We start from the raw sequence: 27,131 nt of genomic DNA on the forward strand, positions 1-27,131 counted from the left end.
ATAATTTTTTTTAGAAGGAAAGGTGCGGGAATGGTTTTTTCTGAAAAAAGAAAAGTTAGAAGGGATGTGGAATTGATCGCTGGTTTTAGAACGAGTATCGAGCAGTCGCGCGCTGTCGGCTGTCGCAACATTTCATGGGCTGCGGGATTCGCGGCCCATAACGCAGCAAACTGGCAGCTTTCCGCAACGTGATTTGATTTCAGCCCGCATCCAGTTGGTCTCATTAGGACCATTCCTTCCTTAAACAAAAAGCTAATCAGGCCCATTATTTTCGGGTCAGCAGCAGAAGCACCGAGCAGGCGAGCACGATACAAAGGCCAAAGGGGACGGTGAGTCCTATGCCTTGGCACCAATCACCAAATGGATTATTATTCGCATACGTGAAAGAGAATGTGACAGTGTAAAGCCAGGCCACAAGATTGAATACTGCCAAAATAGTACTCCCTTCATTCCAAATTATATTTAAAAAGTCAAAGTATTTCAAATTTAACCAAATTTATATGATAAAATAATAAGGGGCTATTGCGTTCTTACCCTTATTTAGAAGTCTAATTGTGATTTTATCCTTGTTTTTCTCGCCATTGCGATTTTACCCTTGCTCTGTGAAAACGAAGCTTCAGTTTACCCTTACTCCGTGAACAGCAGGGTAACGGTGTTAAATTGGCTCAGTAAGGACAAGTTTGCCCTTGCGAAAATACCCCTACTTTTCGAGTACATTGTGATTTTACCCCTACTTTTAACTCTATTAGTCTTTTTTGCAATAAAATAAATAAAAAACAAAAAACCCAAAAAAGACCAAAAGATAATAATACCCCTTTCCCATTCTCTCCTCTATTGATTCCTTTCTCCTGTTCTATAACTGAAACCCTCCGTTCCTCGCGTACTCCCGTACTCCTGTTCTAGGACAAAAACCCTAGTGTGTCGGGTCTAGACAACGAGGGAGGCTGTAGCACCTAGCGCCGTGCGGGCAGGGCCCTGAGAGGCCACCCCCTCAGTCCCTCTTCGTCTGCCCTGTTGCTACCGTCCCCAGCACCAGCAAGGTGTACATTGGTATTTTGGTACCCATGGTGCGTCACATCCGCACCGCACATTTTATGCCGAGCAAGATCCTGTTCCATAAGGAAATCGCCTGCGTTCAACTACTAGCTAGCTAGACATGCACCGTGTAGTAGTATACCGATGCAACTAAAGTGGGTTCAAACAAGGATCCAGCAAGAACTCAACTCACCATAGGTCTGCTAGCTTGCCCCAATTCCTAACACGCCACGTCAATCCTCCAGCGTCAATAATTACCGGTCACTACAAAAACAAATCTTACTGCTAGTACAACAAAGTTTCTACATTTTATTGTCTTTTGGTCTTTCTGTGAGGGGTTTTTTTGTTTTTTTATTTATTTTATTGCAAAAAAGACTAATAGAGTTAAAAGTAGGGGTAAAATCACAATGTACTCGAAAAAGTAGGGGCATTTTCGCAAGGGCAAACTTGTCCTTACTGAGCCAATTTAACACAGTTACCCTGCTGTTCACGGAGTAAGGGTAAACTGAAGCTTCGTTTTCACAGAGCAAGGGTAAAATCGCAATGGCGAGAAAAACAAGGGTAAAATCACAATTAGACTTCTAAATAAGGGTAAGAACGCAATAGCTCCAAATAATAACTATTATGATACCAAATAAGTATCATTAGATTCTTCCTTAGTTATATTTTCATAGTATACTCACTTTATATTACAAATTTTAATATTTCTCTCTATAATTTTGGTGAAACTTGAAAATATTTTGACTCTTTAAGATTTTTAGAATAATTTATAATTTAGAATGGAGGGAGTAGTTCTTGTATTGGAATGAAAACTAACGCGTTCACGATAGGAATCTACAACACGGTAAGGGCAACCAATGCACATATCGCGTTAGAGCATCTCCAACAACTTGGTAAAATTCACTTGTCAAATCTTGAGTTATAGCAAGTTGTTAATTTGTTTAGCAAAAGAAAAAAGGATGTGTCTCCAATAAGTTACTATTCTCACTTGGTAAAAATAGAGGATGACAGATAGAACCCGCTCACTTGGTAAAAGAATATGTGTCTCCAACAAGTTGCGCTCGGGATAGCAACTTGGGATAGCAATTTGACAAATCTCGGCAGTAGAAACCTCTGGATAGCAACTTGGGAAATTTAGCAAGTTGAGATAAGGAGTTGTTGGAGGATGATTTTTATGCTTTTAGCAAATTTGGTAGGATAACATGTTGAAATACCAAGTTGTTGGAGATGCTCATTAAAAATCATGCGCTAATTCTGATCATCCCCGTTAAAATCATTTGTGCTGGATTCGACCAAACTTGTCGATTTATCAGACACGTGTGTTTTTCTTTTTGATCTGATATCAGACGCGTGTTAAATCAAATACTTAGAGTCTCGGTTTCAAAAAAAAAAATGTAGAGTCTCTTTATGTATCTCGTGTCTGGCACATGCTCTGAATGACCCTATCTTTTTTCGGCACCCAAAACTCAAGATTCGATGTATAATACATTAAATATAAATAAAAAGTAATTATTTATATAATTTGTTTGTAATTTCTAAAATAAATTTTTTAGACAATAATTACTAAATAAAAATAAAAATGATTTTTTTACTTCCTGAACTAATAAATAAGGCCTTCTTAAGGTTGCTTCGGTTTGGAATGGCACGTCTAGCAAAGTCAAATCCGCGCACGCCGCTCAATACACAAAATGCGCCCCCGCCATCCTTTGCCGTTGATTTGATGCGTGACGGATCCTGATCCACCATTCCACCCACCCCACCCCACTCCCCACCTCACCCCTCCACTCGACGGCTCGATAGACACTTCCTCCACGACCCGACCCAACCGCAGCCGGCCGTCCCGCTAATGCCGTAGACTAATCGCGATTAAGGAAAAGAAGGGGAAAAAAAGGGGAAAGTCCAAGCGGCGCGGCAGCAGCAAAACCCCCGCACCGTCCGGAAGGCAGAAAACCACAATAAACAAGGCACGCAACGAATCCGATCCCGATTTATTTCGCCCAAATCCGCCGATTAATCCCCACGGCACGCCGGCCGCGTCATGCTCCGGCCATTCCTCTCCCCTCACCACCGCTCTGCCGCCGCCGCCCCCGCACCCATCGCAGCAGGGGCCGCGGCGATGCGACCCCCCGCGTCCTCCTCCTCCTCCTCCCGCTCCTCGGCCGGCGGCGGAGGCGGGGCCCACCACCACCACAACCACGGCGGCGGCCACAACAACGTCTCCGCCTCGCCGCCGCCGGCGTGCACGACGTGCAGGCACGCCCCGTCGTCGGCCACGCTCGATCTCCTCATCCTGCTTCTCGTCCTCTTCTCGCTCGCCTTCCTGCTCGCCTCCTCGCTCTCGCACGTCGCGCGCTCGCTCTCCCCGCTGCTCGCCACGCCGCCCGCCGTCGCCGCGCTCGCCTACGCCGCCGCCGCGCTGCCCTACGCGGCCGCGGCCGCCGTGCTCGCCGCCGCCGCGTTCCTCTCCTGCCGCCGCCTCCCGCGGCGCCGCTGCCGCAACCCGCGCTGCCGCGGCCTGCGGAAGGCGCTGGAGTTCGACGTCCAGCTGCAGACCGAGGAGGCCGTGCGCGCCGGCGCCGGGAGCACCGTCGGCGGCGCCGACGCGGCCATGTGGCGCGAGATCGACGCGCTGCCGTGGAAGGGCGGCCAGAGCGGGAACAACCCAGACTACGAGTGCCTTCGCGCCGAGCTCCGCCGGATGGCGCCGCCCAACGGCCGAGCCGTGCTGCTCTTCCGCAACCGCTGTGGCTGCCCTGTTGCTAAGCTTGAAGGATGGGGCGCCCCCAAGAGCAAACGCCGCAACAAGAAGTGAGTCATGGTTGACTATATGTCATTTGTTTATTTGCAAATTCTACATGATTATTACTTCTTCAGTCCACCAGCTAAACTTAGTGGCACTATTTTCATGGGATGAACGGAATTTCACTGTTCTCTGTAGCCATGGCGTTCCCTAGTCCTGTCAGTTATGTTTGTTAATGTGAGATCAATCTCGTTGCTTCATCTCTGCATTTTGAGATATCATGCCCTGTTATTCTGGATGTGCAAACAATAAAGCATGGTCCCATTGTTATACATCATGGTCTGTTAATTCATTTCTGTAAGCAAATAGGTAACTGTGCTGTGTGGCCTGTCTCTAATTCTGAGTCATCTAGGAAGCATGCTTGGATTTTACCCTGTTTGGTTGTCTCTTGATGGTTATGGAATTTTTTTCCACTCAGCTTCATTTTCTGAATTCAGTGTACTTCTGTTCATTTTGTGGTTTTCTCAGTTGTTTGTACCATAGTATAGCTTATATGTTGTAACGTCTTGTTGGTCATGAATTTGCAAGAAAATAAATTAGTCTTCAGATGTGACTGGGCTGTTACCAGAAGTTAGGCAATGAGCCAAATGAATGCTAAAAGTTGTCAAAAGTGACTAATCCTATTTGACAGAGACATGCCATAGAAATCTCACTACCTTTCTAAGTAGGTGGGCAATGTCAATGATGTTGCAAGGCACCTGGTCTTTTGTTAGGTGTTGTTTTTCCTCATGAAGTGGCCTTTTTAGTTGTAAATGTACTATTTGTTCTGTGCAAATGTATTTTTTATGTTTAAAGGGGTTGCCATTCTTATAACAAATGACCTTTGGTGATTTCTAATGTGATTATCTTTTATGTTTATTAGTTGATATGAAACATAAGGCTAGGGGTCAGTACAGCCTTGAAGGCATTTCAGTTGGTTCTTTACTTGTGTTTGAGAAGCTCGAGCTCACTAGAAAATAAGCTCATTTGTGGGGCTTGTGACCTGTAGGACTTCTGCAACCTGATGATTTTATATTTTGATTACGGATATGAAGAAGTTATAAGCAGGAATACAGTATGTTTGAGGTGGTGCGAGTTACCTGGAAGTGAGTGCTTTTTTTAAATTGTACACGACAAAGTTTATGGCCCATGAGAGTATCATGGAATTGTGCTATATGGTTGTGACTTATGCCATTATCTTCATTTCTGGGTCTAGAAATTTCTGAAATGAGTACCCGGAGATGGCATTACAGTGTGATACCATTGAATTGCTGGGTTTGAAGATTTGGCATGAACACTTTGTCATCTCATCAAATTCAATTATTGGACGTTTGGAGTTTGTGTCTGCAAGGCCTCTTATGATGTGTGTGATCCAACTGGGAAATTTGATTTGGCATGACTGAACTGTTCCAGTGAACCAATCACTTACTTGACAAGCACAAGAAATCTTTGCTAGACCTGAGCTCAGCAATCTCCTACATTGTGTTCATTGTGGCATAACTTGTTGAGCAAACCATAAGACTATAAAATCCTCTAGATACCAATAAAGAAACATAACTGTTTAAGCTGTGTTTTTATGGCTCCTTTGGAATGGAGGAAAATTTTCCTGTTTCCTGTGAAAATGAACTGATTCCTGTGGAATTCCTAAACGATTCCTATGAAATTCTTGTGAGGGTATGGATAAAAGTTGTGCTATTTTAAGTTATTTATACAGGTGGTGAATGATTTTGTTTATAATTCTCTGGATGATTGTGCTGTTTGTTGTAATTTTCTTGAGATTGTATGTGTTTCATTCGCATCTAAGTTGTCCTGGCCTAGAATGCTTCTCAATTTCTTTTCATTGCCTTGAAATATCTAGGATCTAGCTATTGGTGTTTGAGCTAGTAAAGATAAACTGTTTACCTATGATTCATTTCTAGATGACTAAAGTACAAGGGGTACTGCATAATACTTTCTACTCTCTGTGGTGGTTTACTGACTCTTACTGTTTTGAATGATCTTTTGAATAATCTTTTCCAAATTGGCATTTTGCCAAAGTTTTACCTGTAAAAGTATCTGTTAAACTTTTGACTACTAACATATATCTAAGTGTGTAGATGTATCACTTAGAAATGATATTAGTATGTTTTCATTTAATGTGCTTATGTCTCATGATATATGTACCATTTTTTGCATAATGGTAAACAAAAGGATTTTGAAAACCGTTTCAGTAGATTAAGTAAAATAGAATAGAGGTGGTATATCTTGTTTCCTGGTGTAATCATGCCTGATATTCCATTGTTGTCGGCTTGTCGCAACTCTTGCGTCAGAGGAATGCATTCTTCTATGTTGACCGATACTGGCAACCTAGTTCACTTGAAACTATAGAAGTGTTTAGCTAGGACTGATATGGAGCTCTTGTGTGGCCGTGTTTTTTGAATCTTGAGTTTGTTGGGTTTGACTCAAAAATCACCCGTTCCATTAAAATGAATGTTTTACTAAGTCAAACTTCCCTAACTTCAATCACACATAGAAGAATGCACCAGCATCAACAACATCAAATTAGTTTTGTTAAGTCCATGGAACATGTCTTCATATTGCATTTATTTGGTACTGTACATGTTAATATATAATACATTTTTCTATAACTTGGTCCAAGTTAAATGCTAATATGTTGTATAAGTTTGATGATGTGTAACTATGTTTCCGGAAGTTGCGTACTTGTTTGTACACTTTTCCTTTGTGCTGCCAGATAAAATGTTTTCTATATTTTATCTTGTTTCTCAGATGCTAAATTTATACAGGAAAGAAGGAAATTTGGCGGGGGCCTTTTTTTTCTTTCTCAAAATTGGCCAGTCATTTTTGGGAAATTGATTCCCAAAGTAATGTTGTACTTTTTCAGTAATGTTTTGAGAGTTCATTCGGCGATGTAATCACTTCTCGCCCTTGCCTAGTGTTGTCAATCTAGATACATGTTACAAATATACATGTTTGTAATGTAATACTCTTTTTTTCATTTTGCAGAACTACTAATCATTTGTTTGTTTCTTGTTTTTGAATTATTATTAATTTTCAGGGGCACGCAAGGTTCGTTCCATGACCGAGGAGTGAGGTGAACACAAGTCTGATGTCGCTAGTTGCAACACTGTTGCTTTAGACTGCCATGTTGAATAATCCTTCCAGCAAAAGATACACCAATTACAATTTACAAGTGGGTTGTGCCATGGTTGTATTGTTAGAGGGGGGGTTCGCTGAACCCCAACAGTTATACTGATACAAAGACAAAAGACGCAGCAATAAAGAACTGTTAATAAAGGACAATAAATAAAGCATAAACATTGGAGACGTGCTCATGTTTCGATACCATTCCCTTTTGCTTTTTTTCACAGTGGAATGGATGCAGGAACCCATGTGCTCAGGCATTCTGTCGTTCGTGGTTGTCCGTGTATAACCTAAGGGAGAAATGGTAAAATATCACTCTAGATGCTAAAACAAGATAAAATAAGCTTACTCCGTACACCTGAACAACTTATTTTTATATCTAACATTTTACTATTCTAATTTTGATCATAAGCCAGTTTAGTTTTTTTTTCAAAAAAAAAGTCAAACTTGGCTGATAAGCCATGGCAGAAACAAGGTGCTTTCTATGAAATATGTTGATACTCTTCATACACAGGACAGACCAATTAAGAGGAAAAGTGGGATTTCTTGTTGGGTTCTCCCTATAACTGATGTTCTAAAGATTAATTTTGATAGAGCCTTTTTAAAGGTTGAGAAGAAAGGTGTTTGGGGTTTTATTGTGAGGGATCACACAGGTGCTTCAGTGGTGGCTGGAGCAGGTAGAATCAACGTGGTACATGATGCATTGAGTGCTGAGTCCTAGGCTTGTCTTGCTGCCTTGTATGTAGCAATAGATCATGGTTTGTCCCAGATCATCTTGGAGACTGATTCGACAACTCTTGTTGATGCTCTACAATCCCGCTCTTATGATTTTTCAGCTTGTGGCGTGTTGTTTAGAGAAGCAAAGTTTCTGATGTCTATGAATTTTATTCGAGCTGATGTTGTTCATGTGCCACGCTCTAGCAATAGGTGCACATGAGCTTGCTCGAATTGGGTTGAATTGGGACCCGGATTGGTCGCATGTTTGGATTGATCCCCTCCCAGAGTTTGTACAAGAACTGGTGTCTCATGATGTAAATGATTCTCTCCAGATATAATAAAGTGCAGACTTTTCAAAAAAAAAAGAAAGTAATGTTGGTTGATTTGTTGTAAGTGAAAAATACTGCTGAATGGCTGGCTGATTCAGCTGATAAGCTCAAACTAGCCTGGGTTGAACAATATAATTGAAAAGTAGCTTCATTTTGAAAACTATTTTGATATCAGTTTTTTCTTACATCTAAGATGACTCTTTTATAGTACTATAATGACGTACGAGGACAATGGTGCCATATCTTACTCTACTTAGGCCTTGTTTAGATACAAAAAGTTTTTGGATTTTGATACTGTAGTATTTTCGTTTTTATTTGATAAATATTGTCTAATTATAGAGTAACTATGCTTAAAAGATTCGTCTCGTGATTTATAGGTAAACTGTGCAATTAGTTATTCTTTTTATCTATATTTAATACTTCATGTATTTGTTGTAAGATTCGATGTGACGGAGAATCTTAAAGTTTTTTGGGTGTATCTAAACAAGGCCTTATAGTACTAATAATAAATGACAATTTGCCCCTCATAAATAAGTTAGGCCTTGTTTAGTTCACCCCAAAAATTAAAAAGTTTTCAAGATTTTCTGTCACATCGAATCTTTCGGCACATGCATGAAGCATTAAATATAGACGAAAATAAAAACTGATTGCACAGTTTAACTGTAAATCGCGAGACGAATCTTTTGATCCTAGTTAGTCTATGATTGGACAATATTTGCCACAAACAAACGAAAGTGCTACAGTAGCGAAATTCAAAATCTTTTCGCATCTAAACAAGGCCATACTGTAGGGACAATTGCTGCACTACCACTATTTCTCTGTATTTTTACCCTATTGGCTATTATTGTTACTTTAGTATGTACTTTGCCGAGTAAAGTCCATCACCAGTCCCTAAACTTGGTCGGGTGTGTCATCCCAGTCCCTAAACTCGCAAAACGATCGTTTAGGTACCTAAACTTATTCGGTTGTGTCATTTTAGTCCTTAAACTTGAAAATCTCCCATATAGGACCTCAAACTTATTCAGTTGTGTCATCTCGGTCCCTAAACTTGTTTTTAAGTCTCTGGATCAAAACAAGATGAACTAAAAACTCTATATCAAAAAATAACTCATAACTTTTTCCAAATGAACTCAAATGAACATAAACTTTATATTAAAATTGTAGCCATCAACGCGATCTACAACTTTGTAGTTAAAAAGTTTTAAAATTAAACTATTTAGGGTCACAAAATATTTTTGTAAGTTCGTAGATTTTAAATTTTAAAACTTAAAATTAAATTTTGTGACACTAAATGAATTTAAATAAAAAACTTTTCAACTATAGAGTTGTAGATCACGTTGAGGACTACAACTTTAATATAAAACTTGTCTTTATTCGAGTTCATATGAAAAAGTTACGAATTATTTTTTGATATAGACTTTTTAGATCGTTTTGTTTTGACCCAGATGAGAGTCAAAACCAAGTTTAGAGTCCTGGATGACAGAAATGAATAAATTTGAGGACTTAAACGGGTGATTTCTAAGTTTAGGGATTAAGATGACACAACTGAATAAATTTAGGGACCGAGATGACACAGACGAACAAGTTCGAGGACCTAAACAATCGATTTGTGAGTTTAGGGACCTAGATGACACGATAGTACAAGTTTAGGGACCGGTGGTGGACTTTACTCTACTTTGCCTCTTGTTTTAAAAATAGCGACAACTCAAAGGTTTAAATGGACTAAAATAAGGGTAGCACAATATTTTTTTTGGAGGAGGGGGGTGGGGGTTTGAGGGCGGGGAGCGGGGTTGTGGGTGTGAGTGTTAAGAAATGGGTTAGTCCATTGTCCTCTTAACTTTAATTTCATTTTCTTTGTTTACAAAAAGTAATGAATTATTCACTAGCATTTCATTTCTCACAAGCTAATAATCGGTACAAGTGTGAAAGTAGAGTCGTTCTACCCAATTAAAAGGATAAATTCATGATGCATCACATATTTGATGTTTACTCAAACCAAATAGCCCCCCCCCCCCCCCCCCCAAATGTAACTTTGTTTCCAAGATTATTTTTCAGCTCAAGCGAATACCTGCAACATTACTTATGCAATCTGCATTTGACCATAACACATTACGTCATCAAAATGCATATTTGCGAACAAAATTGTGTTAAATATTATTGGAACTAGCAATTTCGTGCAGCGGACATGCTTCATCAATCCGTTAGTCATGCTATGACAGACGGTCTAGAAGGGATATAATCAGTTTGCCAAACACATATCCTTAGACAGCTACAAAATATAAAGAGTCACGAGAGGACAATAACCCCTAGACGCCTCTCTAATAAACTCCAACACGATGCGTGGCCCAATGCCCCCAAAGATGGTGATGCAGTACCTAATAAATTCTATATGCACACTTTTTTCAATGATTATTGTTGACTCATGAGGATTTTGGACATGGACCAATGCCATTGAAAATCTTACCTTCTTATCTTTCCTGCATATGTAAAATATTATAAAAAATAGAGTTTGTATATGACTTGCACGATAATTTTAGTGCAAACTACTCTTAGAGTCTAATTTAGACTTGAACTTAATATAGATTGGTCCTCCAACTTAGCTTGGACGACCACGCTCGTTTACTCCGCCTCACGCTTCTCTCCATATACATCATTTCCAAAGTTGGTAAGAATTATAGCATCATTAGGTAGAAAATTATTATCAAAATCATGAAACAAATTACTTAGGAGTGACCTTACCTATAGATTTAGTTGTCGTGCTCAAGCTCTAGTAATTGGCTCTTAGGTAGCTGTATGAGGAGTGTCATGCGCACCTATTCCTAGTGATGTACCTAACATTCATCCCTCTCTTAAAGTGAAGTCATTGTAGACTCAAGCTCATCTTCTTCTCCCATATGCAACTTTCAATGTGTTGTTAAAGAAAAAAACTTCTAATATGAAATATTAAAGGTGGGACTAATTCCATAGCAAAAACTAGAGTCTACATGTATTGTCATTTATCTTTACAATTATTTTTAAATGGACCGGTAGTTCTAGGCATCAACTTAGACTTTCATAACTCATTGTCATTTATCTTTACAATTATTTTTAAATGGGCTGGTAGTTCTAGGCATCAACTTAGACTTTCATAACTCTAGAATCTATCTTTTCAGAAGTGTAACTATGCTAAATCATGCGATTAAGTTTAACTTTCTTTCTACATTTGGTACCAGCAAATCTATATTTTTATTAATCTTTTCAATAGAGAATTGCTAAAGCTCAACCGGTTGATTTGACTCCTTCCATCAACTGATTTTTGAGCCATCTGATCTTGCGCGGACGGCCAGCAGAGGGGCATCTGGACAGGGTAGGAGAGGCAGGGGCACTGCCGCACCGGGCCAAGGAGCAGAGGCGCCGCTCGCGCCTAGGCCGGGAAGGCGACACACCGCCGCCGCACCGGGCTAGGAAGGAGCAGGGGCGTTGCCGCAGGGCTGCCGAGGTGGGGAAGGAGAGGGGCACTGGAGCTGGGAAGGCAACATGCGCTAGGGTTGGGAAGGCTGCGCTACTGAAGATCGCGCTACGACGGCATCGATTCTGTGTGCGGCTCATGGAGTTACGGAAGGGAAACTGAAGCGATGGGAAGGGAGAGGGAAGGGATAAGGTTGGGAGCATGGGTCCCACCATAATTTGTGAATAATTTATATTTTTTAATTTGTGAAAAGTTTGACATATATTTCTCTGATGTCTGCATTCCATAGAAATAATTTGTAAATTTTTATGAAAATTTTGGTATATATTTATATTATTCTCCAAATTACACCACTGTGTTTAATAAATTACACTAAAAAATCATTGTAAATATAGTAATAAATCAGTGTAAATTTAGCTAGAAGATAGCGTAAGTGCATGAAAAAATTCAGTTGATAGGAGACGCCAAATCAACTGAATGACACCTAGATAGATCCTTTCAATATTTAGTTGCTTCAAGCAATTTTAGAATAAAATGAGTACGTTCCTTGCCATCATTATGTCTAGTAGGTAAATACAATGATCAATAAGACTTTAGGAGTACGACAGCACGAGAGTTAAATCCATACACTATCTGAAAAAAAAATTTATCTTAGCGGTAGATTGGTTTATCCAATTATATGCAAACTAAACATGCCATAACCACTTTTCCCACGTCTTTAATATTCTCTTTATAAATAGTTTTGAACATAGTAGACAAAGTTTGGTTCACTAGGCGCCCTCTTCGTTTGAACTTATCATCCATAATTTTATAGCCAGCCAATAGTGTTTCAGTAGTCTGTTGGCATATTGTAGAGAACAATTTTGGTGCTAGTTTATTTCATAGAGTGTGCTAAAAGTGACTCAATCATTTAGTATCACTATTTCAAACAATAATAGAAGACATGTACTACAAGAGTTGCATGTTGTCTTTTTTTTTTTAATAAGAGTGGTATGTTGTCGGTGCTAACAACTGCAACCAAAACATGTAAGTTCAAAATATCAATATGCTCTCAAGATAAATGAGGAATGCATGTAGTAACTTACATGTTCCTGGTAATTAAAGATGTCCTGGAAATATAAGATAAAACAAGGGAAAACAAAAGAAGTGAGACGCGGGTTCGACATCAATCAAATATCGATTTCTTTTTTCACATCCAAACGCCATCACCTCGCACTTATCCGTGAAACCGCGCCATGGCCACGGCGGCGCCCGCGCTGCCCACCTTCCTCCGGCTGTGGCCGGCCTCGCCCTTCCTCCTCTCCCCCAGCCTACACGTCCCCAGTTCAAGGCGCCCCACTCCGTCGCGCCTGAACTCTCTTCGCCCTGCGAGGCCCCTCTTCCCCATCTCAGGTTCGTTTGGTGCTTGCACTACGGAACTTGTGAGCGCGTCGCGCCTATGTACTGGGCTCGCGTTGGGGTCCTTCCCTCGTTGATAAATAATAACCGCCGCCTCGTGTGCTGCAGCTGTGGAGAAGACCAACGAGGCTGCTGCGGTCGGGGAGGGCGAGCTGGAGGGGATGCCACCCGAGTTCTACGACGAGGTATGCGCGTATCTTTGCTCGTCTGTGAATTTCATGGCGCGGGTGATATAGTATTAGTATGTGGGCATCAATATCGTTGTTAGTTCGTTCAGGCATTTCATCGAGCGGGTGATATGCAAGCTTAATCCCATCTCATTAATGTGAATGAGTGCTAGGATCAACAAGCATGCTGTGAACCAGGAAATATTACATATATAGAGTATAATATGCTAGTGTTAGACACCTTTCCTTTCTGGAGAACTGAAGATATATCTTTTTCCTTTTCCCTCTTGTCTTTAGATACATTGGCAATCCACTAGGGCTGCAATTTTCATGATGCCATCAGAAATCCTCTGTTGCTGTAACTAGCCATTTCCTTCTGTTAGTCTATTTGCTAATGTGGACCGTGGATAAAGATTGCCATAAGCCCTAATATCTCAGTATTGTTCTTTCGCTTTTGTCTTCGGTAGGTATTATCAAATGCACATCCGAGATGGTTCGTCATGTACAATTTCTGAATCATTCTGCTGCCATGACTTTTGGCCTGTAGGACTAAGTTATTGCCGTCATGAGCCTTCCTCACAAATTGCTCACTCTGCACCAAATTGACATATTAACTTATGTCAGTGCCATCCATCTCCATTCACTATGACTTACATCGAACTTCGAAGTATTAACTACTACCTCACCTGTACTGTGATGTCTCAAAACTGCTTATTTTCCTAAGATTTTATGGTCATATCCGTACAATGTACACACTCATTAAATAGCATCATTGATCTGATTTCATTTATTTGTTATGTTTAGAAACCATATAAACATTCACTTCCACATGCAGGAGTGGCAGGCCCGTCAGCGGGAGAGGACTAAGGAGTGGCATGCATATCGGCAGAAAGAGGAGGCCGAGGAGGAAAGAATAACAAATGAGTACCGAGAGATAGGCATGCGCCTGAAAGCTTACCCACAAGAAGAAGTTTGCAAAGCTAGGATTTTAGTTTCAAGTTTCATAAGAGCTGGTGAAGATGTTGAGAAGGTAACATGGCATTGTGCCTTCCTAAGATGCAATTAATTCCTTCAATTTCCTATCTCATGTTTCTCTCCCTTTATCTTTATGATACTACAGCTAGCCATAGTTTAGTCAATTGCCAAGCTTCTCACGGTGTGACCGGTTAGAGCAGTGAGCTCCGGGACTCTCCCGTCCGACCTGGGTTCGAAGCCTGGCACCTTCTTATTTCAAAGGCTATATTGGAGTCTCCTCCCATAGTCTAGGGGGCATAGTTTAGTCGATTATGGAAAGTAGTCACAATACTGGAACAAAGTGTGGGACAAATGCACTGAAATATTGCTCTTTCTTGGGTGTTTCAATGACCTAGAAAGCATTAGATATAGGAAAATTATTGTAAGAAATGTCATTTAAGCTGTCTTGAATGAACAAGTTAAGTCTTCAAAATCACTCATTGCAAGTTTGCAACTCACAGATGCCTGCACCAAGCACCACTCCAGTCTCATAAGATCTATTCTCTTTAATTGATAGGGCCATTGGCCATAGCTGTCATCAAAATGCAGCCAACAAAAATCCATGTATCAAAAGTAGGACTCTGAAGTGTGAGTATCAATGCATTGTTGCGTGATTATTCTCGTACTAATATATTAATAATTATAATTAAATTAAAAACTATGTGAACTATTTTTTTTTTAAAAAAAAACTTGACCTGCGGGTGGTAAGACAGCCCCTGAGTATTGCATTAAGAAGAAGACATTCTCTCACACGTTGAGAAAACCCCCAAACCCCTGCTCCACCCATACACAGCGGCACCGTAGCCCATGTGAGAACGACCACGACTAGGGCCGGGCCTTAGACCTATGCTTTGGCGTGGGATAGACGAAGGGTTTTGTTTTAACCCCAGCCTGAAATGAGTTTTGCTACCTTAGACAGTCTTTCAAAAATTCATTTTGGATAAGTTTTATTTTATATTTTTATGGATGAATTGCTATGGTACTCATATGTAGGAAATTGAGAAGGCTGCTGAAAGAGGAGAGCTTACTGAACTTGTTCTTATGGTCATCTGGAATCGACTTGATGTTGCTCGGCGTGATGTATGTAAACTCGTTCTCATAGTTTGGAATTTAAAATTAAAATTTCTTAAATAGATTTTTGTTTTCTAAGAGATCTTGAAATCCCAATGTGCCATATATTAGTTTTATATTTTTCTTTCTCTATGTTAAGACTCTTAAGAGTTATGTTTTATTATCACTCATGAACTTTCTATAGCACTGCCACAGTACTAAATGTTGTAACTTGTAAACACTGCTTACTTCATTTCTGTACTACTTTTATGTCAGCAACCTGGTTCCTGATTCACTCAACAGAAATACAAACAGAGCAAACTAGTTTCTGGAAGGTTCAAGAAGTATCTGGGTTCGACACACCTCACGCTTACTGCTGCTTTGCCTTTGTATGATTGTAACCCTGCCAACATGAGCCCGGTCATATCCTGAATTGATCCCTGCTTAATAGTCCAATGCACAATATTGGCCCAGTAGTCCCTAACATTTTATTGTTCACCAGTGGAACTTTATGTTTTCCAAATTTGTCAGCATGGTAGAAAGATATTTAAGTTGTTCCTTTTCTCGTAAGTTAATAATATGACTGGACTATACTTTTTGGATATTTGACATTCTGTTGTACCTTCAGGATGAGCGGGATGCTATCAGAAGCCTCGATCTCTTGTATAGAAGGGTAGAGGTAAGTGACTTGGCTATGCCTTTTCTCGTAGCTGATTTTGTATCCATATAAATTCGAGTATTCAGATTTTCCTCCTTTTCTTTCAGTTAGCTCATTGGTGTGTGATGGGATAATCAAAAATCATAATCTTAATGCAGACAGAGATTCTAAAGAGTGAAGCAACTCCTGCCATGAGTTTGCTCAATGAACTTCTTAATCTTCATGACGGAAGCGACAATGAAAAGTGGTTAAAGAAATGTAGAAAGCGCATGCTTGAAGTCTTTCCAAGAGAGGACCCATTCACTGTGGTCTTTCCTGCTGGGTTCAAGATGGAGAATGTATGCTATTTCAGTCCAAGTGACCTTCCCATATCTTCTCAAGACTCAGTACAAGATCTGTCAAAATCGAGCATAGCAAATTTACAGAAAAGACACTAACAATTTTTATGTGTTGACTTACATGTCAATGCTCTTAGACATTGCTACTGCATTTTTTTTTACTTGTGCAGAAGTATATAAAAAGAACCTGCAGGGAAAGCCCCCAGGGCCATTGACTTCAGACTTGCACATAAGTATAATATGATATAGTAAAAGTAGGACAGATACAAGACATCATTAATTGGTTCTTCAACATATATATTGTTGAGCCCTTTGTCATGCAGATCTCTTAGTTTTTGTTGAAAGTTTTGAAATCATTGACATTAAAAACAACTTAATTTCTTTCTGAAGAAAAGCATACATGATTAATCAATATAGACATTATTGCCACATCACCCTTAGCACAATAGTTGGGTCTCAATAAAATCAATATATCCTTTTCGATTAATGATTGGATTTAGGATCTACTGCTTTCTTTTAAAATGACTTCTCTATGTTTTCTTCTGGTCCTAATGTGGTAAAGAAATTTTCTGAATATTATTTATTATATATCATCCCGGTTTTTGTTTTTTCAGCATGAAGGGCGAATTGAGCTGCCGCCTCAGGACGATGATCTCCTTCTGAGAGTGGACTTTGTCAGGGAAGTTGATGAGCTGCTGAAAGAGGTTCAAGCTGAGCAAGACAAGAATAAGCAACAAGTTGGATTTGACCCAGAATCAGTTGCATATATGCTGAAACAGCAGGAGAAGATGCAGACGATACGTCAGGTGGAATCTCTCCTAGACTTGGCGGCGTCCTTGAAATGGTGAGGATTGAGTAGTATCGAACAACTATTCTGTCTGCTTAGAAGCTAGAAGTCGTTGACACATTATACTCAATAGTTAGAAAGGGAAATCTTGGTTTTCAGCTAGTTAGACCAATAACCGTTCTGGGTAGAGCCTTACTTCGACGTCCATGTACATTTGTATGAGTAGAAATATATTCCTTATATCAATGTATGTCTGCACTGCTAATGAAAAAACTATCTGAACCCTTGATGTCCGACACCAGTTGAATCTTCACTATTGCACTCATTTTGATGTTTGAAATCAACTGATGTGAAGTGGTGGTGTCTCCCGCTGGAAGGTAGCCTCCAGTTCCATTAGCAAAGGTTGGAGGGGCAGCAAATCCCTGCGTGAACCAGGTGAGCCGCAAGCCAAGTTCTTGTATCTGATGCACGGATTCAAATTGCAGAAAAAAAGTCGCGGTTAGTTCTGAAGTATTTGGAGACTTGGAGTTCACATGGTGAGCTGCAAGCCAAGCAAGTTCTATCGTATCTGTTGCTAGGGATGAAAACGGTACGGATATTTTCCGACCGTATTCGAGACCGAATTCGTTTAGAAGGATTCAGATCAGTCCGTATCCGAGTCCGAATGTTCAACATCCGATACCGTATCCGTATCCGAGTACTTAAATCGTATATTTATGATGTCGACATCCAATCGTATATTATCCAACATAGTTGATATTATCCGTATTCGAATCCGAATTCGACCAGAAATACGAAAACAAATATGATATCGATGATATCCGTCCGTATCCGATCCGTTTTCATCCCTATCTGTTGCGCATATTCAGATTGCAGAAAAAGTTAGCGATGTAGTAGCGCTCGCAGCTTCCTCCCTATCAGGTTCTGCCGCCAACAGCTACCAGCAACCGGCGAGAGCCAGCCACCGCAGGCACTCAGGCAGCATCAGGCATCAGCAACTTTTTTTTTTTTTGCCTTTTCTTTGTCCGAGATTTTTTTATCAATTGTTGCACACCAATTTTTCCATAAAATTTTATGCCGTAAATCAAACAATCATGGGGAACCCACTAAGGCTCTGTTCGGTTCCCAGCGATTCAAGCTCTGGAACCAATCCCACCAGAAATAGCTGTGCAATTTGTATAGCTAGATCTTTACCAGGAACCATTGAAAAAGTCCTAACCGAACGGGCCCTAATTGAACAGAGTGTTATTCCAAACTCACATGAGAGAATGTCGACAAAACTCAAAAAGGAGAAAAAAAAATCAAAGAATGTAGACAAAAAGAAGCAAATCATCCTTGTACACGAGTGTTATTGAAGCATGGACAGTTAACGCTAAAAAATAATTCAAAATTGTTTGTGAAATCGAAGTAAGCAAATTCAGATCACGCCTGCAACAATTAAAAATCTCCAAGAATTTCATTAGCTCGATAAAAAAGTTCCTCCATAGTATCTGGTGGTCCTGTGCCCATACATGACACACATTAGTGTTCATCAAACCTTATTAAACAATTTTTCAAAAACATTATTAAATATTCGACTGATTTTCTTTTCATCAAAATCCTTAAACTCACATTAGAGCATATGTATGCAAAACCGCAGCATGAGCAAACTGTCGTATCTGAAGGGGTGCAGTGAGTAGCCATTCCGTAGACCTACACATCAAGTTTGTGAAGTCGTTTTCTGTAAATAATCGAAATCAAATGATCACCATGAGAAAAGTATGTTGCCTTGCAATTGCAATGCGTCAGATGATGCTATCTGCAGGGAAAATACAAATGCGCTATCCGTAGTTGTGGCTAATACACATAAAATCGTGTTAATATTGTTAGGGCAGGAAAATGAACTTTTTCCATTAATAAATTCAAATTCACAAACATGGCAAAGGAAGCTATCAGCTCACATCTCAGGTTGTTTAGTAGGTTACAAAAAGGCAGTAAGAAACTAGGCATACCAACCATCTGCGCAAATGAGGAACTTTATTATCATAAACATTCTCATCTACAATTTGCATCTTATTGGAACTGAGGTCCTCTCAAAGTTGGTATCCACAAAGTTTCTTGTTATTGCTGAAACCACACGAGCTTCCTGGTTGACATTAGAAACTAGGAAAGAACCCTCTTCGATTCAAACAAAACACAACTATGTGCGTTTACTTGATATGAGGAAAATCCTAGCACTTTGTGTATTTCAGGATTAGACCCTCTTGAAAAGAAACCTGGAAATGCAAGTGATGTATCAACCAAGCGCAACCACATGGATCCTTCTGCAATAGCTGGTAAAGTAGCACTTGCTGACTCCTCGTTTGCATTGAAACAGATATACAAATCACCTCCAGTTGAATCTGGTAGCTTCTCGTCCAGCTCCGCATTTATGTGCATACAAAGAAAGTTGCTAGTAGGATCCTCCCAACGTGGTTCAGATAAATCACTCCCATACCAATGTATATTTTCAAATTTTAGAAATTCTCTTCTCTGGAAAATGTCCGCTCGTCGACTCCTTAGTGCAGATAGAAATGAAATAAACCCTGTGACTTCCTTAACAAAAGTGGTCTTCAGGGCTTTCCAGTTCAGAGGCCCTCTATCCTTGTATGATGTTGAACCAACAGCAGAGTGTCCACATTCATCTCCCATGTTAAGAACAGGGATACCAAGGGAAATAAATAGAATAAATAATAAATTGCGTATCTGCCTTAGCCTCGTTTGGAGGACTGCATTGTTCTCTGATGGTCCTTCTTCACCACAATTCCAACTGAACTCAGAACCAAGCTCATCACTGCTGAAGCTCACCAGATCAACAAGAGTGAGTCCAGAATTCCTGGATACATAATTGAACGAAAACGCTGGGCCCCTTGAGGAAAATAAATCCCCGCTGCCACACAAACGTGTAGCAAGATCACTGATAAGTGCTTCTCCCTTAAGAAACTTGCGCACATCCATAGAGAATCTTGTGTTCATCTCAGCCCATCTTTTCCAATGAGGGAATGGAAATTGCACATTAGATATGTCAAGTGGAGACCAAGGATCTGCAATGATCTTAGTCTTTGAAAGAACAGGGTCAAATGCTATGGCTTCAAGAAGTGGAGGCCGTGAAAGGCCCTCACCACCTGGACCTCTGACAAGGAAAGGGGCATTGATGAAGCAGAACCCATCAACATGGAAGTCGAGCACCCAATGGCGGAGGCTGTCCAAAATCAGCTTCTGAGTCACCGGATGGTTGCAATTCAACACACTTGCCTTGCATCCAGCAATTCCGTCAGCAATGTAGTACGAGGAACCATCAATGCCTCGGAGCGATATCATCTGACACTCTGCTCCTCCTTCAGCAGTATGCGTGAAAACAACCTCCAAGAGAACCTCTATTCCATTTCTGTGCATTGTTTTGACCATATCCTTCATAGACTTGATAGCTGAAACACTGGAGCATTCACTGCTATACAAGCTCATAGGTGAAAAGAAATGGTACGGGAAATATGGTCCCTTCACTTGGTGGTATGGAAACACTGGCTCCAGCAAAACTGCATTGACACCAAGATGCCTGAAGTGTTTCACCTTCGCAGCCATGCCAGAGAAAGTACCGGCGACATCGTCTGCTAGTCCACTCGACTTGTCCTTGGTGAACAAAGCTACATTTGCCCGGTAGACCACCAGCTTCTCCAATGGCAAGCACGGATGCTTGTCCCTGCCCCAATCGTAGCTGGGTGCATTCTTCAAGGACGCGAGGCACCTGACGGCCGGCACCGCTAGCCCATCCTCATTAACAGAGTCGGCAGGGACGAAGTCCCCGATCACCTTGGCGTACGGGTCGAGCAGCGGACGGTCAATGCCAAACATGGCGAACAGCCCGCTGCGGAAGCCGTAGCTGGCGTATCCCTCCACGCTCTCCATCGAGACGTGCCAGACATCGCCTGTCCGGTGGACATACGGGTCGAGCTCGATCTCCAGCGCGGGCTCGTCCCCGCCGCCGAACAGGCAGAGCACCATGCCCTTGGCGCTCTTGCTGTAAACCGCGAAGTTAGCGGCCCCGTCCTTGGACCGGGACAGGCCGAGCGGCGAGGGGCAGCCCCGTCCGACGCCCACAGGCACGCGGAAGCTCGTCCCGCGGTGCGTCCGTATCTCCGCTCCCGTCGCGTCGGCCAGCGTGAACGAGACGTGGAACGGCGCGCGGGCCCCGTCGTAGGACAGCTCAGCCGCGAGCGCGCCTCCCGGCGCGGCAGGGGCCAGAGAGACGCCCTCGCCGGAGCCGGCGGGACGGAGCACCAGACCGCCGCTCCGCCGTCCATGGGCCGGGGCCTCTACAGCGACCGCGTACCCCGCATCGCCGTCTTTCCCGGCGACGGCCACGTCCACCACGCCGTCGTCGTCGGTCCGGAAGCGGTAGCGGCAAGAGCGCGCCGCCGCGCGGGCGAGGAGGAGGGGGCCGCGGCGAGGCGTAGGGCGGCGGGGCGTGAGCCCGCGCCAGGAGGAAGAGGGCGGGGCCGGCGGCGCCGGGAGGGAGGAGGAGGCCATGATGGGCGCGGGTGGGTGCGAAAGGGAGCGGCGCGATCAGCGGCTGGGGAATTGCGTCGAGCAGTCGGTGGGCATCGCGAGGGGCCCGAACACGAGGCCTGTGGAGTGGGGTGGAGCTGGAGTGGTGTGGAGTGGAGTCGAGTGGGGAGGAGGTGGGGGAGGAGCCGAGGCGTGGCGCACACGTGGTATTGGTGAAACTGGAAAAGCGGGCACGAGCGGAGGAGGACGAAGCGCCCATGCGGGCGACGGGGTCCGTCCTTTTTTCTTTTTTTTTTTTACCGTTTTGATTTGACTGAAAATTCGGGGGTCCGTCCGGGTTGCCCTGGTCGTTGGAGAGCGGAGACGCGCACGGGCACGGCGCGGCGCGGCCCACACGCCCCACGGGAGGGCGAACGATGCGCCAACGGCTCACATCACGCGATGGCGCAGTGCGTCGCTTGCCCTCTTCCTCCGAGGCTCCGTCCTTGCGTGCGCGCTTGTCCGTGACGGAGTCATGGCCGGTAAAGATATTGGAGTATTATTTATTGATTTATTATAAAAAATATTGCTGAATATTTCTTTCTGTTTTAAAATAAATGTTGTTTGTGTTTTCTGAAAAATAAGTTTAATTAAATGTATAGTAAAAAATATTAATATTTATAGTATATAATTAGTATCATTGAAAAGATCTTTAAGTCTAATTTTTTAATAAACTCATATTTAGAGATACAAATATTACACGTATTCTCTCACCCGATGACTCTAAGGGTCCTTTTGGTTGGGCTTTTGACTGTGGCTTTTACCCCTCAAAAGCCAAAAGACAACCAAAGAAGTTAGCTTTCATAAAGCCAAAGCCAAAAGCACCTTTTGCGTAGTACAAATTTCACAGCACCTCCACCCCTACTTTTATCTGCTTTTGGTCACAAAAATTACCTACCTGCCACTAGTTACACACGTACCGTTTCGATCTTTCTTTCTTTCTCTCGTCTTCCTCCACGAGTCCTCCCGTCTCCTCCTTCCCCGGCCTCCATCCCTCCTTGCTCTGCCCCGGTCCCCTCCTTCCCCGGCCTCCATCCCTCCCTCCGGCGTGCTCTGCTCCGCCCCAGTCCTCTCCTCTCCTCTCCTCCCTCCGACGCGCGCCGCTCCGCGACCTCCCTCCCTCCAGCGTGCTCCGCCGGACGCGAGCCACACGGCGGACGCAGTCCGGAGCGGCTCCGCCCCGCAGCCTTGCGGGCGCAGGAGTGGGCGGCTCCGCCGTGGCCTTGCGTCCCCGACCTCCCCAATCCTCTCCTCCGACGGCCGCCCTCCCCAATCCTCTCCTCCGACGCGCCCCGACCTCCCTCTCTCCGGCGCGCCCCGACCTCCCTCCTTCCGGCACGAGCAACTGGAACCCCGACCTCCCTCCCCTCCCCGGCGTGGCCCCAGGCGGCCAGGCCGGCGGTGTGCCCTCCTGCCAAGAGGATGAAGAAGAGGGAGTTTCTGTCTATGACACGTGGAGTCCGCTTGTAAGGGAGTGAAGCGTTTCCAAAAACCGCATGTGTCTAACAAACGGACTTTCAAACTTCGTTAAAAAGCAGCTTTTTCAAAAGCCACAGCCCACAACAGCTTTTTCAAAAGCCACAGCTCAACCAAAGACACCCTAAGACAGGTGCATAGAGATCAGTGGAATCATTTTTATCTCTCACCCGATGACTCTAAGACAGGCATATATCTGAACTTTGAATCGTTCTAGAATGTCAAATTCAAAGCCAAATAGCGTAATCCATAAACTAGATTTCAATTCTCCAAAATAAAGGATCTAAATGGGCCGTAAAAGAAATTTTGTGTTTCTGCCCCTAGTCTAGAGTACAATTGTGATTTCTTTAAAGGAAATCAACTCAGCTTTTAGAGACCAAAATGAAGTCTTTACAAGCTAGGGATACCAGCTGACGTTCAACCACAAAAGCTCAACAGTGAGCAGTCCAAGGACACAGAAGAAGCAAACCCAATTAAAACTCAACTAAAACTGAGGTTAACAGCGTGCAAAACAAGGAAAAGATGCAGCCCAACTAAGGCCTTGTTTAATTCGTAAAAATTTTTAGCTTTGCCTACTGTAACACTTTCATTTGTATTTGATAATTATTATCTAATCACGGACTAACTAGGCTCAAAATATTTGTCTCTTAAATTATAGGCAAACTGTATAATTAGTTTTTGTTTTCGTCTATATTTAATACTCCATGCATGCACCTGATTCGATGTGACGAGAAATCTTGAAAATTTTTGGGAACTAAACCAGGCCTAAATCTAAGGTGTAGCTACTGAAGGAGGTGCTTCCCATGTCATGTCTTGTTCTTTTAGAAGCTCTGTGCACATTTGCATAAAACTGAGACTCATCTCACATGAAAAGCATTAGTCCACTAGTGTTGTCACTCAATTACCGAAATCTAAATGAAGCTTTTTAGGGGGTGTTTAGTTCCCCTTCCATCCCAAAAAAATTTAGGTTTTGGTTCATCATTTTGCATAATGGAACTAAACACCATGCAAAATTTTTAGCAAAATGGTTGTCATTCTTCATTTTGGAGTTTGGCATAAAGAGACAAAAAAAAGCCCCAAAGAGCCTCAAGAGGCCATAATGAGGGCAATAAATTCTACTTTTGGATGAAACTAAACATAATTGTGAAAACTTTGGCATTTTGCATTTCATAATTTTAATGCAGTTGTCATTTTGCATTTCATGGGGAACTAAACAGCTCCTAAATGTCCTATGTTTACATTTTGGACGTTTATTGTGTTTTGTCATGAGGATAAGGTTGTTACAACGATCAGGTTGTGCTTTGTTGCTAATCAAAACCATCGACCTATCAATACACAATAAATGTTCTATCCCTACAATTTCAGTAAACAAGCCAGTTTTACTATATTTATTTGTTACGTTCACATCTTACTCAAAGAAAATAGAACTTATTTCAGCAGACTGATTGAACTGCAAATTTTCCTAATTGCCACTCCTAAGTCCTAACACTTGCCCTATTTATTTAGGTTCTTGTGTGAAATGTACATCTACACCCAGATGAATCAGTTACTGAGCATGTTGAGCACTACTTTGCTGTGAATCCCCGTGATCATTACCTCAGTCACCAGGTTCTAACTTTTATTTGATTCTTTCCACTGTAGTAATGTCAGGATGACTTGTATGATCAGAATTCAGGCAATAAGACAAAACAAATAAAAAGTTTTTTATATTTCAATTTTCATTTTTTTTCTTTGACTGTACTTCTTAACTCTTCAACTGAAGCTGAAAGAGTGGCTTCTTTTCATGTACTGTTCTTTTTGAATGAGAGAGATCCCATGTCCATTCCAGTGCAGATTTACATTTGAATTTTGTTCTTTGTGAATTTAATATATTCCTTGAAAAGAAAAGGTGCAAAGGAAGAAGCATAGGTTGAAAGGATTAGTAATTCTGTAAAAGGTTATCCTGCTGGTTCCATGCAAAGTACAACAGATCAAGAAGTGAAACTTTCTTTTGTGTCCATGTTTGGACAAAAGTCATCTCAGTCTGATCATTCTTTCCAATATGTGACACATTATATACATTTCAAGACCTCGACAATATCCTTTCTTACAAAAAGAAATGATTAATTCCTGGTACATATACACATCTATTATGAAACCTTGTCCAAGAATCCATCCGATTAGCGCTTGCAATTCACGAAGCTTACCACCAGCGATGAGACCTCGTAAAATACTTGATACTGCAGCTTTAGAGAGCCCACCTTCAATACATTGGTTCAAACAGCTAAGTGCCACCAAGAATTTTCCCTCTTTACAGAGACAATCAATCAAAAGACTGTAGGTGATGTCATTGGGAGCAATACCTTTCTCAATCATCTCATGAAGCAGGAGATAGGCCTCACAAGATTTCCCCAGGAAATTGAGATGACGGATCAAAGTATTGTATGTCACAACATTAGCGACAAACTCTTCACTTCCAAGCAAGCAAAGTGCTTCATGAAGCTTCCCAAGTTTACAGAGACTGTGGATCACAATGCTGAAAGTCCAGCTATTTGGAGCAATTCCCTTCTTGACCATATCGACGAAGAGCTTGACAACAGCCAACCATCTCCGCTCATCACAAAGCCTCCTCATCACAGTGTTGTAGTTGACAACATTGACATGCCATCCAATCTCTGCACTGCACTCCAAGAGGCACTTTGCAGCCCATGCAGTTGACCTGCGGCAAACCCCATCAAGGAGGATATTCAGAGTAATCTCATTGGGACGCAGCCCAACAGACAACATCTTATCTACCAATGCAAGGCTCTTATCTACTCTGCCATTTTTGCACAGTCCATCCATGTAAGTACTGTATGTGATTGTATCTGGTGTCCACCCTTTTGCACTGCTCTCCTCAAGAAGCTTATCTACTTCCTCGAAAGCACAAGCCTTGCATAGAGCTTCAACCAGGACATTGTAAGTGGCTGTGCTTGGTGCAAAACCAGCTGCAACCATCGTTTCCAAGAGATCCTTGGCCTCATGTATCATACCACTCGTGCAGTAGGCGTGCAGGATGGGCGTATACGTGTGAGCATTGGGCTGGCACCCTTCCTCCAGCATCAAGTCCAGCACGCCAAGTGCCTCAGCCACCCGTCCGGCACTGCACAGCCCAGATATCAGGGTCGAGTATGTGACTACGTCCGGGGCCACGCCGTTCGCCGCCATCCACCTCACGACCTCGTAGGCCGCGTCGAACCAATGCAAGCGGCAGGCGTACACCCCGACGAGAACAGTGCACGCGGCCGTGTCAGGCACGACGCCATCGGCGGCCATGGCGTTTAGCACGGCGAGCGCGGCTCCCGGTTGAGACGCCGATGAGAACGCCGCGGCGGCCGTGGTGAAGCAGGCGGCATCGGGGCGGCGCCCCATAAGGCTCCGCATTTCGTCGAGCAGGTGGAGGGCCCGCTCGGCGCCGGCGCTTGGGTGGTCACCGCCAACTGAAGCAGCGAGCGCGGACATGAGACGGTTGTAGTCGTACGGGTGTGGGGACCGTGGTCGTGAAGACGGAAGAGGCAGGGGCGGGGGCTGCTCGGAGTGTTCCTTCGCGATGGCGGCGAAGCGGAGTAGGTAATCTCGAGCGGACTTGGACAGGCGGCGTATGTGCAGGAGACGGGCAATGGGAGGGGAGAGGGAGGGCATAAGGAGGTGAGGGAGACTGCGGCGGCGACATCTGAGACTGAGAGAGGCAGCGGCGGCGGCGGGCTGCAGCTTTGCTGCCCGGAGAGGAGGAGGGCGCGACGTTAAAGGCGGGTAAACTGCGGGGGGCTTCGGTCGGAAATGTCCCACACACGAGGGTTAGGTTTGGCAGAAAAAAAGGGGTGAGATGTTGCTACCCGCAGCGGACGCTCTTGGAACCGCGGCGCGCCGCCTCCACCGGCCTCCCACGCTCCACTCCCACTCCCACTCCGTGCCCGCGAGCCGCGTAGGGCGCAGGCCACCGTCGCCTCCCCACGCACGCTGGCTCTCTCGCCCCCACGCACGGAGGGTGTTCGACGGCCGCCGACGCCTTAGGTACAGCTAGTCGGCAGTCGCGGGCACGCTGTTGCAACTCAGGGGCTATATTTCTTTGCGCGATGGGTTTCGCTTTGCTTCTATTGAGGCCTGCGTTCTGTTGACACTTCACGCGGGACTGTCTGCTTAGGATTACCTACTAGTTTTTACATCGTATCTGCTCACGATGGGTAGTTGCAACTTGCAAGGGCTGGCTGAC

General features: G+C 43.1%; 4 protein-coding genes across 4 annotated transcripts; 2 read left to right on the forward strand and 2 right to left on the reverse strand.

Moving 5' to 3' along the window:
* Positions 2,844 to 7,146, forward strand: LOC8076861 (uncharacterized protein At5g19025). The gene is made up of 2 exons (XM_002439707.2): positions 2,844 to 3,843; positions 6,870 to 7,146. Exons 1-2 carry the CDS (start codon positions 3,074 to 3,076, stop codon positions 6,907 to 6,909), a joined length of 810 nt encoding a protein of 269 aa, XP_002439752.2. The 5' UTR covers positions 2,844 to 3,073; the 3' UTR covers positions 6,910 to 7,146.
* LOC8076862 (protein PALE CRESS, chloroplastic) lies at positions 12,599 to 17,186 on the forward strand. The gene is made up of 7 exons (XM_002439708.2): positions 12,599 to 12,841; positions 12,956 to 13,032; positions 13,850 to 14,044; positions 15,022 to 15,108; positions 15,707 to 15,757; positions 15,895 to 16,074; positions 16,689 to 17,186. Exons 1-7 carry the CDS (start codon positions 12,685 to 12,687, stop codon positions 16,920 to 16,922), a joined length of 981 nt encoding a protein of 326 aa, XP_002439753.1. The 5' UTR covers positions 12,599 to 12,684; the 3' UTR covers positions 16,923 to 17,186.
* On the reverse strand, positions 18,727 to 21,621 carry LOC8076863 (isoamylase 2, chloroplastic). Its single transcript, XM_002441006.2, has one exon. The coding sequence runs from the start codon at positions 21,404 to 21,406 to the stop codon at positions 19,004 to 19,006; it is 2,403 nt and encodes an 800-aa protein (XP_002441051.1). The 5' UTR covers positions 21,407 to 21,621; the 3' UTR covers positions 18,727 to 19,003.
* On the reverse strand, positions 22,333 to 26,560 carry LOC8076864 (pentatricopeptide repeat-containing protein At5g16640, mitochondrial). The gene is made up of 2 exons (XM_002441007.2): positions 25,243 to 26,560; positions 22,333 to 22,835 (listed from the first exon to the last, which is right to left on the reverse strand). Exons 1-2 carry the CDS (start codon positions 26,558 to 26,560, stop codon positions 22,333 to 22,335), a joined length of 1,821 nt encoding a protein of 606 aa, XP_002441052.2.

The sequence above is a fragment of the Sorghum bicolor genome, chromosome 9 (genome assembly GCF_000003195.3).
Source record: "Sorghum bicolor cultivar BTx623 chromosome 9, Sorghum_bicolor_NCBIv3, whole genome shotgun sequence".
NCBI classification, from domain to species: Eukaryota; Viridiplantae; Streptophyta; class Magnoliopsida; order Poales; family Poaceae; genus Sorghum; species Sorghum bicolor.

Bases quoted from the DNA above. Each gene is read 5' to 3' on its own strand.
- LOC8076861 (XM_002439707.2), top strand. From the start codon at position 3,074: ATGCTCCGGCCATTCCTCTCCCCTCACCACCGCTCTGCCGCCGCCGCC. The intron at 3,844-6,869 runs GTGAGTCATGGT...ATTAATTTTCAG, and splicing joins AGCAAACGCCGCAACAAGAA to GGGCACGCAAGGTTCGTTCC.
- LOC8076862 (XM_002439708.2), top strand. From the start codon at position 12,685: ATGGCCACGGCGGCGCCCGCGCTGCCCACCTTCCTCCGGCTGTGGCCG. The intron at 12,842-12,955 runs GTTCGTTTGGTG...CGTGTGCTGCAG, and splicing joins GCCCCTCTTCCCCATCTCAG to CTGTGGAGAAGACCAACGAG. The intron at 15,109-15,706 runs GTATGTAAACTC...TTGTACCTTCAG, and splicing joins TTGATGTTGCTCGGCGTGAT to GATGAGCGGGATGCTATCAG.
- LOC8076863 (XM_002441006.2), bottom strand. From the start codon at position 21,406: ATGGCCTCCTCCTCCCTCCCGGCGCCGCCGGCCCCGCCCTCTTCCTCC.
- LOC8076864 (XM_002441007.2), bottom strand. From the start codon at position 26,560: ATGCCCTCCCTCTCCCCTCCCATTGCCCGTCTCCTGCACATACGCCGC. The intron at 22,836-25,242 runs GTATTGCTCCCA...TCCTCTTGGCAG, and splicing joins TCATGAGATGATTGAGAAAG to GAGGGCACACCGCCGGCCTG.